This window comes from Coregonus clupeaformis, chromosome 27 (genome assembly GCF_020615455.1).
Source record: "Coregonus clupeaformis isolate EN_2021a chromosome 27, ASM2061545v1, whole genome shotgun sequence".
Classification (NCBI taxonomy): domain Eukaryota; kingdom Metazoa; phylum Chordata; class Actinopteri; order Salmoniformes; family Salmonidae; genus Coregonus; species Coregonus clupeaformis.
Window position 1 is genome coordinate 5,825,448 of NC_059218.1, and position 15,497 is coordinate 5,840,944.

The following is a 15,497-nucleotide window of genomic DNA, read 5'->3' on the forward strand; positions in this document are numbered from 1 at the left end:
AAAATAATTATCAATTTAATTTTAGAAATTATTTGCAAAAGTTATTATTGTTTTTCAGGTATTCGAGTTATTATATATTTTCCCAAAAGGTATCAGAATCGCCCTTTTGGAAGAATATATTAGCAAACTCGAGCGCTCCTAAAATAATTATCAATTTAATTTTGGGAATTATTTTGCAAAAGTTATTATTGTTTTTCAGGTATTCGAGTTATTATATATTTTCCCAAAAGGTATCAGAATCGCCCTTTTGGAACAATATATTAACCAACTCGAGCACTTCCAAAATAATTATCAATTTAATTTTAGGAACTAAGGAAATACCAACACCACAAGAGGGAAAAAAGTACAAGTCAGCTTTTAGCGCAGCGGCTGCATAACAGGCAAAATAGGACTCGGTGGTCCTCTTAAAAGTTATCAACTAGTTAGTCTCATGAAACGGCCAATCTTACACAACATTCAGGTTAACACTTTCAACATTTACATTTTGCATTTACATATCAACATCAACACACGAATTCAGTTTGAGTTCCTCACAGTACATCTAGTTGAGTGCCAAGCCAACCATTGCCCGACTATCTGAACTTGTATTTTTATTTTATTTTATTGATTCTCCTCAAGGAGACTCCCAGTCGTTTAAACCATTCAACTGGCGTCTAGTCGGGAGAACCTTTTCTGGACTTGGATTCTCACGGAATTAACTCAACCCGACTATCTGAATCTTTTTATCAAGTCACCAGATCCTTCTCTTGTGGATCAAATAAAAGGGTCCATCTCTTGTGAACCAAACCTCTGTAAATAGGCTCCTCACTAGAAAGCCACAATTCAACAGAAAATAAAAGTCGGTCCTTCGCTTGTGAACCACTGTAACTAGACTTCTTCTCTTAGAGTCACATTTCAACAGTAAAAACCTAAGATTTCAGATATCAACAGTAAAAATAAAAGGGTCCTTCTCTCGTGAACCACAACCTCTGTAACTAGACTCCTCACCTAGAGTCACATTTCAACAGTAAAAACCTAAAGAATTCAGATATCTTTACATATATGCCTTTTGAGTCATAATAGATATGTTATAAATTTAACGGTAATCCATACTCACGCTCAGTACTACTGATCTTAATTTGGTTTATCCTACAATACAATATGCAGATTTTGCTTTAACAGGTTCTGCTTACCTTTGTATTGACGTCCGTTTAGATCAGTTTCCTGAGGCGAGCTGGATTCCCGGCTGCTCCTGCGAACAGGTCACCCGTATTTTCTGATCCGTCTCTTACTTGTCTCCTGTCTCTATCAACTTTTATGGACCGAATTCAGAGTTAGAAAACCATCCTCTGCTACCAATTTTGTTGATGATCACAAGTTTACTGGAGAACGGAGACCAAGTAGAGACTTTCGGACAAGGTGGATAATTGTATAATATAAGGCAGTTTATTCAGAGGTAAAGATATCTGTAAATAGCGTGCACGGACCCGTTCGTCAATCTCGTAGGGAGATATCTGAGAGAGCCCCTAAACATTGTGTGCTGACATTTTATACAATAAAATAAAGTAGGTTGATTCTAGTAGTTCTGATCTTCTGATTGGTCCTGATGAGTTGGGCGAGGTCACCTCCAGGCTAGTGTCACTGTTGCATTGGCTCTGAGTCGGGTTCTCTGTCTTCAGATGTTCAGCCTAAGAGAAGGGGGTTTTTGTGTGTGTGTGTGTTTGTGTGTGTTTAACAGTGGTGTGTGTGTGTGTGTGTGTGTGTGTGTGTGTGTTTATCAGTGGTGTGTGTGTGTGTGTGTGTGTGTGTGTGTGTGTGTGTTTATCAGTGATGATGTGTGTGTGTGTGTGTGTGTGGGTGTGTCCTCAGAGCAAGAACTCGTGAGTTGGAAGAACTGAGAGACCTATGGCGTGGGTGTTGTCCATAGCCACCTGCTGATAAGGCTGACAAGATAGAAGTCTCTTGTGCATTGTATTAAATACAAAGGCCCAACACAAGATGGGTCATGCACAAGATTTTAGTCAGACCAAGCTATAACATTATATATTTACTACGACAGTTGTCAGGATGTGGACTGCGCGCAGAGATATGTCGACTGCGTCTAGACCAGGTCAAGGATCCATTATTCCGTCATTTCATTGTTGCCTTTGTGAAGGTCATCTGCTCGCATTTTGCCCCCAACATTCTTAAGCTTGTAGTTGTGTACTTTACTGTAGGCTACAGCTTGTTGCTTCACTCCGCAGTGGCAAATACGCACCGCCCTCACACATTCCCATGCACCTTATGGTCAAACAGGTGTCATTTTAATAAACAAACTAGTCTATCCTTCCTAATAGTTGTTTCACATATTCAAAAGGCTTATTTTTCTTTTATTCGATATAGAGTTTTCTTTTTTACACAAGCACTCCTGGTTTTGTTTTTTAGCCATCTCACATGCTTGCCCCAATTTTCATTGTTCATTTTGAAATAAAATTAGAAATCTGAAAGGTTATCAAGTTTATGTGGCATAGAATTATACTGGTCTATAGCGGCACCTGGTGAATTACAGCAGCATTGCTGCATTGGCTGGGATATTTCCTTGTGTAGAATAAAATAAAATAGGTATGTATTCCTTTAGTAATAGCTGAAAGGTCGAACTTCTCATTTGTACTCCTCTCTTCTAGTATCATATTCCTGAGTGAAAATTGCATTTCACATCAGTGTTTACAGGTGCTGATTCTGCCTGTACACTGACTCAAAACAAATTAGTTATGTGAAAATCCACATTTAAAATAAGTGGCAGACAGCCTACTCTATGTGTAGGCTATGCTTAAGCGGCTCAAACAGGTCACAGCCTTTGGAGTTGTAGACTATGTACAAACTTCATGTTAAAAGCACTGTGTGTGTAACTAGTTCCACAGCCTTTTTTTAAAGGTAAGATGCCCAAATAATGCTTTCTAGTTGAATGAACATATGAGACCATTTGAGCAAAAACATCATTTTAAGTTGACTGAATTTTTTGTCTACGTTTTGTCATGTTGGAGCTAAGTTTGGGCCAACTTAAAAGGTTAAGTTCAGGTAATACTTTGACTGAAACATTGAGTAAAATAATTTTTTAAAGGCTGTAGAACCAGTTACTTAATAATATTTAGTTGAAACCACTAGACACCATTGTGTATGTCACACCTACCCACTCACATACATGCCAAACCTCTTATGTAAGGTATTATTGTCAATGTCATGACAAGTATTATCTTATCTTTCAGGGGAAATATGGATGTTTCATCAGCAGCTAACTGGTTGAGAAGCCCCTCAGTCAGTCTGTGGGACTGACACATGGTGTTGCTATCACTATGGCCTTGTCATGACTTGTTTCTGTCATACCTGAGTTTGATGGTGTTTGGTGGGAGGAGTTGTGGCCGCAGATGAGAGGGAGTCATACTTCCCAGACACAAACCACAGAGATATGCCAGGGAACAGCCGCGCCCAAGCAGCCCTCCACATGCATGCAGCATCACCGCCGTGACAGGATGATTGATGACGAGGCGTGTCATGAGGATGTAGGCGAAACGTCTCAGACTGCGCAGGCTTCTCTAAGTTACTTTACTTTGTCCTCCTCGTGCTGCTACCATTTCGGAGAAGAAGAGTGAAAAGAAGAGGACAGGATTTGGGTTTTGGAGATGAATTTGTACAGGAGCTTTGGCAATCTTCTGGAGATCTGGGTGACTGAGAGTGGACCCCCCAACACCATCTCAGACCCCCAGGAGGGGGTAGCTTTGGAGGGCCAGTGGGAAGGGGGTGACTCTGGAGATTCCCTCACCCTTTCAGGGACAACTTCCATGTCTAAATCTGACGTGGGGACACTGGTGCGGTCTGATACAGAGGATTCTGGGATGGAGATAACCAGCTCTGAGGCTTCTCTCCCCTCCTCCCCTCCCTCTGTGTGCATGGGTAATACAGCTATTGATCCTGTCTCAACAACTTCATTCAGGGACGAGGATGGACTCCCCTCTACCTCTCCTCCATGCTCTCCTGTCCTCTCTCTGCCATCCTCCTGCTCCTCTTCCTCCCTGTCCCTCTGCCTCAGGACCAGGGCTCAGGGGCACAGGGAGCTGGCTGCGGTCATGCACCGAAATGTGGAGCAGGCACTGAGGAAGACAGACGCAGGTGGCAGGTGGCAGGTCCTGAGGCCTGTAGACAGAGGCGCTGCGCCCCGACGGCAGTGTCACATGGCTTCACTACCCTCAATGCACCCCGTGACCCATATCCAGAGGGCAGGTCACAGGTCAGCGAGTGCTGGTCTGAGGAGGACAGTCAGCCTGTCAGTCGTGGATGAACAGGCCTCAACAGAGCTGCTGCAGCACAGAGGAGGCCTCTCCCCACATCACAACACTCTGCCTGCTCAGACAGACACAGAGGTGGGTTTATATTGAAAGGAGTTGTTTACTTCAATCTTATGATTCTCTGACTGTTTTCATTCAAAATAATCTAGTTTGAGACTGAGACAGAGTGATCCATAGTGCCGGGTTTTTCCCCAAAGCCTCAGCCATCTGATTGTTTGGCAATTTTTTCCTCTTCATGGTTTGTATATGGGACATCTTCAGTAGTCATTGGAAATATTATTTCCAAATGTATTGAGCAAACATTAATATCTGATTGTTATCACATATGTTGTTATGACATACGTTATTACGCAATATGCCGGACGGAAGTCCATTGTCATGTTCAAGCAGTGTACCGTCCATAAATCATGATGTTTCATGTCTGTTTTTACAATGGACTGAAGGAAAGTCAGGGAGGTGTAATGAGCCTTTACCCTTTATCACAATTAACGTTTGCAACACACACACACACACACACAAACAGACACAGCGCTAGAAAGGAAGACAAATACTTAATTACATTGACTGAATCCCTTTCATACATTTTAGTCATTTCATACCTGTGGGTTGTCATTGTTCATATTGTAGTGTGTCAGACTGTGAACCAGTCTTTCCAGGTGAGCAGTCAGCCACTGGCATAAGTGGAATGGAGCCAACCTGGTGCAGTGCTGCCTAGGCAGATGGATTATGTGGGTGTTGTGTTGAGCAGTCTGCTGTGTTGTTGATAAGATTTTGACGGACATGTCACAGTTCTGTGTCAGATGGCGAAGAGAGGGCAGTCCCATTGGGGGAAATCCTTTATTTACTGATTTTGGCCGAGATAATATTTTATCCTTATACAAATTGTCAGTCTTCTGCCCCAAGGATTCCTCTTTGTAATGTTATTATCCAAAGGTCATGTAGAGTGTTGACAATGGTTGGTGAAATGAAGTAGATGATATAGGAACATTAGGTCTCAAATGGAGATATTAGTCAGTATACCTCCGGAACATTAGGTCTCAAATGGAGATATTAGTCAGTATACCTCCGGAACATTAGGTCTCAAATGGAGATATTAGTCAGTATACCTCCGGAACATTAGGTCTCAAATGGAGATATTAGTCAGTATACCTCCGGAACATTAGGTCTCAAATGGAGATATTAGTCAGTATACCTCCGGAACATTAGGTCTCAAATGGAGATATTAGTCAGTATACCTCCGGAACATTAGGTCTCAAATGGAGATATTAGTCAGTATACGTGGAGGTCTTTGCTCTCGGCAGGACTCAGATAGGGTGCTGTGTGTTCATCAGGCAGGCAAAGGCCAGTTAAAGGCCACCTCATTAGTTGAGCTCTCTTTGGGGAAGAAATATACAGTATTTCATGCTCCTAATGACTGTGCACTTTATTTAGTCACTAATCAGCAATGAAAATATCAAGTGTGCTGCCTCATAAGTCATAACATTAGATTGCTACTCTATTCTATTCTATTCTATTCAGAGCAATACATGTTTTGTGAAGTAATACGCCAGAGTTAATTTACTGTGTACTTTCCCATGTGCACTGTTACCTTCCATGTGTAAGTCTCTGCATGTGTCGTCTTTACAGATCAGGCAGAAGGATGTGTGTGAGGGAGCGTATGAGGGGCTCACCCCAGGGCTGGGGTACCTGGAGCATGTGTGCCGGATGTTGGAGGAGATTGCTAGGCTACAGATGCATAACCAGAGGTTACAGGTGGAAATGGAGGCTCTGCAGGAGCAGCAGGAGAGCAGGGTAAGAGGATATGTTGACATTTGACATATCTGGGTCATGTGGATGAAGCTACTAATAAGTCAGTATTTGAGTTGCTTTGCTGTGAGCATTGACATAGTCAGTATAGCAGGTAATTATTAATCAACATTTGACATGCTGTTTCTATCCATATAGAATTCAGAACACAACCATTGTGACTGCAAGGCTGCTGAGGAGGGTGGCCGCTCTTCCAATGAAAGACGACTTGATGCCAAAGATTATGTTGAGGACTTACCCTGCCAATCATCTCAAAATAATAGTAACATGCATCAGCATTTTCGACGGAGGTCAGCATCGGACACAAGACTCATGGTGGGATATCTGAGTGAGTGACCCTCCAATTTTACTTCCCTGAGTGTACACTGCGAATCACTGTGTCATCATTGGTTTATTTGGGTTGAAACTGAGGGTTGTGAGTTGTGTGTGTTTTAGGGAAGGTGAAGGAAGAGTCTGGACGGCGGTACCCGAGTATAGAGGATCTGCTTGAACAGCCCGAGGATGACAAAAAGCAGGTAAGATGATGTAAACTAAACTCAAATGCATGCACACACGCACGCACACGCACACACACACACACGCACACACACACACACACACACACACACACACACACACACACACGCATGCATGCAGGTATGCATGGACACACTTGCACACACACTTGCGCAAATTGTACACACACTCAAATAGACACATAATTAAGCTGTATTGTCGTATTTGTGTGTGTGTCGAGTATGTCTGTATGAAAGTATGCTTGTGCCTATGTGTTTTTTGAATGAGTCTGCATATATGTCTATATTGACAACTATCTATGTGCCTCTCCAGGAGAAAGAAGGAGCAGGAAAGAAAGAACAGCAAAGTAGGATTAAGACCTGGAAGCTGAAGATTGGCTCTCTGAGGAGGGAGACCACAGAGAAAACCAGGTGAGACGACAGCGACACCTGGAGGACAGTGTGTGTTGTGTCATACTACATGATGCACTTTTGAAAAATATCCATGCTGCTCTAACATGGCAGCCAAATGGGAATGATTCACTGTTGTGAATAGATAATGCACAGTGTGCTCAGAGGAGCACAGACTTAGCCTAGGCATCTGTTCATGAAAATTCACTTGGACCCATCCCAAATGACCTCTTTGTTTACAATCACTCACAGGCTTACTGTGCATTGAGGAATTATGTATTAAGACTTAAATATTCCATCCATGCAATCTTTAATAGTTCTGGTGTATGATTTTTCTTCCACATAAAGCCAACAGATTCATTCATCCGTGAAGAAGGCTAGCGGGCGTCGGTTGGGACAGCTTTTCAGGAGGAGAAGGAAAACTGTGCCAGAATGAGAAGAGCAGAATATTCCAACATTACAGTCATTGGTCCTAAGTAACATTCCTCTTCTATGACTTGAAGAATGAGGACACATACTGTAGCACTTTTTCCACAAAGCTGTGGATGCACAGGACTACAATCTATTTAGTCATCTCAATATATGGATATAAATGTTTATTTATTGTCTGCTGCTACGTTTGTATTTATTTATACTCAAGTACCATATATATTTTTTATATTGCAATTACATGTAGCCATTAACCAATGTGTTTTTATGTTTCTTTGATGTCCATCAAGTACATTAGCTATAGGCTATGATCATATATGATCCATGTCTGTCTGTATCCCCACGTCTACAACAGGATATTTATTTTTCACTTTTGGTTTATATAATCTTTTCAGGAAACCAAATAATGCCTGCCTTCAATAGTTAGAGTAAAAATAAATAATATACAGTACAAGTCAAAAGTTTGGACACACCTACTCATTCCAGGGTTTTTCTTTATTTTTACTATTTTCTAAATTGTAGAATAATAGCGAAGACATCAAAACTATGAAATAACACATATGGAATCATGTAGTAACCACAAAAAAGTGTTGAACAAATCGAAATATATTTTATATTTGAGATTCTTCAAATAGCCACCCTTTGCCTTGATGACAGCTTTTCACAGTCTTGGCATTCTCTCAACCAGCTTCATGAGGTAGTCAACTGGAATGCATTTTAATTAACAGGTGTGCCTTGTTAAAAGTAAATTTTTGGAATTTATTTCCTTTTTAATGTGTTTGAGCCAATCAGTTGTGTTGTGAAAAGGTAGGGGGGGGTATACAGAAGATAGCCCTATTTAGTAAAATACCAAGTCCATATTATGGCAAGAACAGCTCAAATAAGCAAAGAGAAATGACAGTCCATTATTACTTTAAGACATGAAGGTCAGTCAATACGGAACATTTCAAGAACTTTTAAAGTTTCTTCAAGTGCAGTCGCAAAAACCATCATTCGCTATGATGAAACTGGCTCTCATGAGGACCACAGGAATGGAAGACCCAGAGTTACCTCTGTTGCAGAGGATACGTTCATTACAGTTACCAGCCTCAGAAATTGCAGCCCAAATAAATGCTTCACAGAGTTCAAGTAACAGACACATTTCAACATTAACTGTTCAAAATGGACTGTGTGAATCAGGCCTTCATGGTCGAATTGCTGCAAAGAAACCATTACTAAAGGAAACCAATAATAAGAAGAGACCTGCTTGGGCCAAGAAACACGAGCACTGGACATTAGACCGGTGGAAATGTGATCCTTTGGTCTGGAGTCCAAATTTGAGATTTTTGGTTCCAACCGCTGTGTCTTTTAGAGACGCGGTGTGGGTGAACGGATGATCTCTGCATGTGTAGTTCCCACCATAAAGCATGGAGGAGGAGGTGTTATGGAATGGGGGTGCTTTGCTGATGACGCTGTCTGTGATTTATTTAGAATTCAAGGCACACTTAACCAGCATGGCTACCACAGTATTCTGCAGCGATACACCATCCCATCTGGTTTGGGCTTAGTGGGACTATCATTTGTTTTTCAACAGGACAATGGGTGATTGACTGTCATCTTGAACTTCTTCCATTTTCTAATAATTGCACCAACAGTTGTTGCCTTCTCACCAAGCTGCTTGCCTATTGTCCTGTAGCCCATCCCAGCCTTGTGCAGGTCTACAATTGTATCCCTGATGTCCTTAAACAGCTCTCTGGTCTTGGCCATTGTGGAGAGGTTGGAGTCTGTTTGATTGAGTGTGTGGACAGGTGATTTTTATACAGGTAACAAGTTCAAACAGGTGCAGTTAATACAGGTAATGAGTGGAGAACAGGAGGGCTTCTTAAAGAAAACTAACAGGTCTGTGAGAGCTGGAATTCTTACTGGTTGGTAGGTGATCAAATACTTATGTCATGCAATAAAATGCAAATTAATTACTTAAAAATCATACAATGTGATTTTCTGGATTTTTGTTTTCGATTCCGTCTCTCACAGTTGAAGTGTACCTATGATAAAAATTACAGACCGCTACATGCTTTGTAAGTAGGAAAACCTGCAAAATCGGCAGTGTATCAAATACTTGTTCTCCCCACTGTGTGTATATATATATATATATATATATATATATATATATATATATATATATATATATATATATATATTGTATGTATGTATGTATGTATGTATTTGTAATGTATTAAATGACAGACAAATGTTTGTTCAGAACACTTGTTCTGTGCTGCTATGCACTGTACCAAGATTAGATACATACTTTGATAAGATCTTTATTGCAACAAACTCTATCTAGACCCAATATATGAGATTTATGAGACATTTATGAATGTAACCGTAACAGAGATCTCTTCATCCTTACAGAATCTTGTTTGAAGCCGTGATCGAATTTGAGATCCTCTTATTGAATTTCCACTCCATGACTACCCCAGTTGGTGTGCACTTGATCAGTCTTCCAGGAAAAGCTGATCATCTTCCATGAGAAAAGGACAGATTGATTTACAGTAACTGACACAGGTCATCAGCACTCCAATCAACCTTGTTGGAAAATGTATAACCAGTTAATCGTAACAATTACTCCTACATAGAGTCACAGACGATTAACAATGTACCGCTTATTGTTGACAGTAAACATGGGGGAAGAAGAAGAGAGGCAGGGTTAAGTTATACCAGTTTGGCCTCTGCCTAGTCTCTATATGATGCCACAGGAGGACACGGGGTTAATGATCTGGCAGGTGCAGGCTGATGAATTAAAGCCAGTGCAATACAGCGCATTTGGAAAGTATTCGGACCCCTTCCCTTTTTCCACATTTTGTTACGTTACAGCCTTATTTTAAAAATGATTAAATAATCGTTTTTCCTCATCAATCTGTGCACAATACCCCATAATGACAAAGCGAAAACAGGTTTTTAGAAATGTTTGCACAGTTATAAAAAATAAAAACAGAACTACTTTATATACATAAGTATTCAGACCCTTTGTTATGAGACTCGAAATTGAGCTCAGGTGCATCCTGTTTCCATTGATCATCCTTGAGAAGCTTCTACAACTTGATTGGAGTCCACCTGTGGTAAATTCAATTGATTGGACATGATTTGGAAAGGCACACACCTGTCTATATAAGGTACCAGAGTTGACAGTGTATTTCAGAGCAAATACCAAGCCATGAGGTCGAAGGAATTGTCTGTAGAACTCAGAGACAGGATTGTGTCGAGGCACAGATCTGGGGAAGGGTACCAAAACATTTCTGCAGCATTGAAGGTCCCCAAGAACACAGTGGCCTCAATTATTCTTAAATGGAAGAAGTTTGGAACCACCAAGACTCTTCCTAGAGCTGGCCGCCCGGCCAAACTGAGCAATCGGGGGAGAAGGGCCTTGGTCAGGGAGGTGACCAAATACCCGATGGTCTCTCTGACAGAGCTCCAGAGTTCCTCTGTGGAGATGGCAGGATCTTCCAGAAGGACAACCATCTCTACAGCACTCCACCAATCAGGCCTTTATGGTAGAGTGGCCAGACGGAAGCCACTACTCAGTAAAAGGCACATGACAGTCCGCTTGGAGTTTGCCAAAAAGCAACTAAAGGACTCTCAGACCATGATAAACAAGATTCTCTGGTCTAATGAAACCAAGATTGAACTATTTGACCTGAATGCCAAGCGTCACGTCTGGAGGAAACCTGGCACCATCCCTACGGTGAAGCATGGTGATGGCAGCATCATGCTGTGGGGATGTTTTTCAGCGGCAGGGACTGGGAGACTAGTCATAATCGAGGGAAAGACAAAACTACAGACAGATCCTTGATGAAAACTTGCTCCAGAGCGCTCAGGACCTCAGACTGGGGCGAAGGTTCACCTTCCAAAAGGACAACGATCCTAAGCACACAGCCAAGACAACACAGGAGTGGCTTCGGGTCAAGTGTCTGAATGTCCATGAGTGGCCCAGCCAGAGCACAGACTTGACTATCGAACATCTCTGGAGAGACCTGAAAATAGCTGTGTAACAACGTTCTCCATCCAAGCTTGAGAAGATCTGCAGAGAAGAATGGGAGAAACTCCTGAAATACAGTGCCTTGCAAAAGTATTCAACCCCCTTGGAGTTTATCCTATTTTGTTGCATTACAACCTATAATTTAAATTGATTTTTATTTGGATTTCATGTAATGGACATACACAAAATAGTCCAAATTGGTGAAGTGAAATTAAAAATGTCAAATAATTCTAAAAAATCAATAACGGAAAAATGATGCGTGCATATGTATTCACCCCTTTGCTATGAAGCCCCTAAATAAGATCTGGTGCAACCAATTACCTTCAGAAGTCACATAATTAGTTAGATTGTACACAGGTGGACTTTATTTAAGTGTCACATGATCTCAGTATATATATACACCTGTTCTGAAAGGCCCCAGAGTCTGCAAACACCACTAAGCAAGGGGCACCACCAAGCAAGCGGCACCATGAAGACCAAGGAGCTCTCCAAACAGGTCAGGGACAAAGTTGTGGAGAAGTACAGATCAGGGTTGGGTTAAAAAGAAATATACGAAACTTTGAACATCCCACGGAGCACCATTAAATCTATTATAAAAAATAGAAAGAATAGGGCACCACAACAAACCTGCCAAGAGAGGGCCGCCCACCAAAACTCACGGAAAAGGCAAGGACGGCATTAATCAGAGGCAACAAAGAGACCAAAGATAACCCTGAAGGAGCTGCAAAGCTCCACAGCGGATATTGGAGTATCTGTCCATAGGACCACTTTAAGCCGTACACTCCACAGAGCTGGGCTTTACGGAAGAGTGGCCAGAAAAAAACCATTGCTTAAAGAGAAAATAAGCAAACACGTTTGGTGTTCGCCAAAAGTCATGTGGGAGACTCCCCAAACATAAGGAAGAATGTACTCTGGTCAGATGAGAATAAAATTGAGCTTTTTGGCCATCAAGGAAAATGTCTGGCACAAACCCAACACCTCTCATCACCCCAAGAACACCATCCCCACAGTGAAGCATGGTGGTGGCAGCATCATGCTGTGGGGATGTTTTTCGTCCGCAGGGACTGGGAAACTGGTCAGAATTGAAGGAATGATGGATGGTGCTAAATACAGGGAAATTCTTGAGGGAAACCTGTTTCAGTCTTCCAGAGATTTGAGACTGGGACGGTGGTTCACCTTCCAGCAGGACAATGACCCTAAGCATACTGCTAAAGCAACACTCGAGTGGTTTAAGGGGAAACATTTAAATGTCTTGGAATGGCCTAGTCATTGCCCAGACCTCAATCCAATTGAGAATATGTGGTATGACTTAAAGATTACTGTACACCAGCTGAACCCATCCAACTTGAAGGAGCTGGAGAAGTTTTGCCTTGAAGAATGGGCAAAAATCCCAGTGGCTAGATGTGCCAAGACATACCCCAAGAGACTTGCAGCTGTAATTGCTGCAAAAGGTGGCTCTACAAAGTATTGACTTTGAGGGGGTGAATAGCTATGCATGTTCAAGTTTTCTGTTTTTTTGTCTTATTAATTGTTTGTTTCACAAAACATATATTTGGCATCTTCAAAGTGGTAGGCATGTTGTGTAAATGAAATGATACAAACCGCCAAAAAAAACAATTTTATTTCCAGGTTGTAAGGCAACAAAATAGGAAAAATGCCAAGGGGGGTGAAAACTTTTGCAAGCCACTGTACAGGTGTGCCAAGCTTGTAGTGTAATACCCAAGAAGACTCGAGGCTGTAATTGCTGCCAAAGGTGCTTTAACAAAGCTCTGAGTAAAGGGTCTGAATACTTATGTAAATGTGAGATTTCAGTTTTTTCTTTTGAATGAATGTGCAAAAATTTATAAAAACCTTTTTTCACTTTTACATTTTAGTCATTTAGCAGACGCTCTTATCCAGTGCGACCTACAGTTAGTGAGTGCATACATTTTCATACTGGCCCCCCGTGGGAAACGAACCCACAACCCTGGTGTTACAAGCACCAGGCTCTACCAACTGAGCTACAGGGGACTCAGTTGTCATTATGGGGTATTGTGTTTAGATTGATGAGGAAAAAGTATATATAATACATTTAGATTAAGGGTGTCACTTAACAAAATTTGGAAAAAGTCAAGGGGTCTGAATACTTTCCGAAGGCACTGTGTATTTCACCACTTGTCCATGTCTGTCTGAATTTTTTTTCTTCAGTTTTGGTTTTATATAGTATTTTCAGGAAACCAAAATAATGCCGCCTTCACTAGTTAGTGAATATATATATATATACACACTACCAGTCAAAAGTTTGGACACACCTACTCATTCAAGGGTTTTTCTTTATTTTTACTATTTTTTACGTTGTAAAATAATAGTGAAGACATCAAAACAATGAAATAACAGATATGGAATCATGTAGTAAGCAAAAAAGTGTTAAACAAATCAAAATATATTTTATATTTGAGATTCTTCAAATAGCCACCATTTGCCTTGATGACAGCTTTGCACACTCTTAGCATTCTCTCAACCAGCTTCACCTGGTTCCCACATATGCTGAGCACTTGTTGGCTGCTTTTCCTTCACTCTGCGGTCCAACTCATCCCAAACCATCTCTATTGGGTTGAGGTCGGGGGATTGTGGAGGCCAGGTCATCTAATGCAGCACTCCATCACTCTCCTTCTTGGTAAAATAGCCCTTACACACCCTGGAGGTGTGTTGGGTCATTGTCCTGTTGAAAAACAAATGATAGTCCCACTAAGCCCAAACCAGATGGGATGGCATATCGCTGCAAAATGCTGTGGTAGCCATGCTGGTTAAGTGTGCCTTGAATTCTAAATAAATCACAGACAGTGTCACCAGCAAAGCACCCCCACACCATAACACCTCTTCCTCCATGCTTTCGGTGGGAACTACACATGCAGAGATAATCCGTTCACCCACACCGCGTCTCACAAAGACAAGGCGGTTGGAACTTGAAGAAACGTTCAAAGTTCTTGAAATGTTCCGTATTGACTGACCTTCATGTCTTAAAGTAATCATGGACTGTCATTTCTCTTTGCTTATTTGAACTGTTCTTGCCATAATATGGACTTGGTCTTTTACCAAATAGGGCTATCTTCTTGTATACCCCCCTACCTTGTCACAACACAACTGATTGGCTCAAACGCATTAAGAAGGAAAGAAAGGTGACTACCTCATGAAGCTAGTTGAGAGAATGCCAAGAGTGTGCAAAGCTGTCAAGGCAAAGGGTGGCTATTTGAAGAATCTCAGAGTCGCCTCTTCACTGTTGACATTGAGACTGGTGTTTTGCGGGTACTATTTAATGAAGCTGCCAGTTGAGGACCTGTGAGGCGTCTGTTTAACACTTTTTTGGTTACTACATGATTCTATATGTGCTACCCTTGTGATGGTGCCGGAGGAGATGGCTGCCGTTTTATGGTCACCTAACCAATTATGCTATTATGTGTGCTTTTTTGCGTTATTTGTAATTTAATCTGTACATTATGTGCTGACACTGTCTCTTATGACCAAAAAGAGCTTCTGGATATCAGGACAGCGATTACTCACCTCGTATTGGACGAAGATTTTTTCTTTAACGAGTCAGACGCAAAGGATATTCTACAGACACTCTACAAGGTCCAAATCCCCGTCATTCGAATGAGAAAGAGACGGAGATATCGTGGACGTAGGTTGGGGTGCCTTGTAAGAATCCGACAGCGAGCGAGTAATCTGCCTCTTCCATCAGTCCTATTAGCCAACGTACAATCATTTGAAAACAAAATGGACAACCTAAGATCAAGGATATGCTACCAACGGGACATTAAAAACTGTACTATCTTATGTTTCACCGAGTCATGGCTGAACGACGACATGGATAACATACAGCTGGCGGGATATATATGCTACGTCAGCAGGATAGAACGGCTGACTCCGGTAAGACAAGGGGTGGCGGTCTGTGTATATTTGTAAACAACAGCTGGTGCACAAAATCTAATATTAAGGAAGTCTCGAGGTTTTCCTTGCCTGAGGTAGAGTATCTCATGATAAGCTGTAGACCACACTATT

General features: G+C 41.5%; 1 protein-coding gene across 1 annotated transcript; it reads left to right on the forward strand.

Moving 5' to 3' along the window:
• The first annotated feature begins 3,597 nt into the window (after window positions 1-3,597).
• On the forward strand, window positions 3,598-7,871 carry LOC121541187. The gene is made up of 6 exons (XM_041850163.2): window positions 3,598-4,376; window positions 5,928-6,092; window positions 6,246-6,435; window positions 6,543-6,622; window positions 6,936-7,033; window positions 7,361-7,871. Exons 1-6 carry the CDS (start codon window positions 3,639-3,641, stop codon window positions 7,446-7,448), a joined length of 1,359 nt encoding a protein of 452 aa, XP_041706097.1. The 5' UTR covers window positions 3,598-3,638; the 3' UTR covers window positions 7,449-7,871.
• The last annotated feature ends 7,626 nt before the right edge of the window (window positions 7,872-15,497 follow it).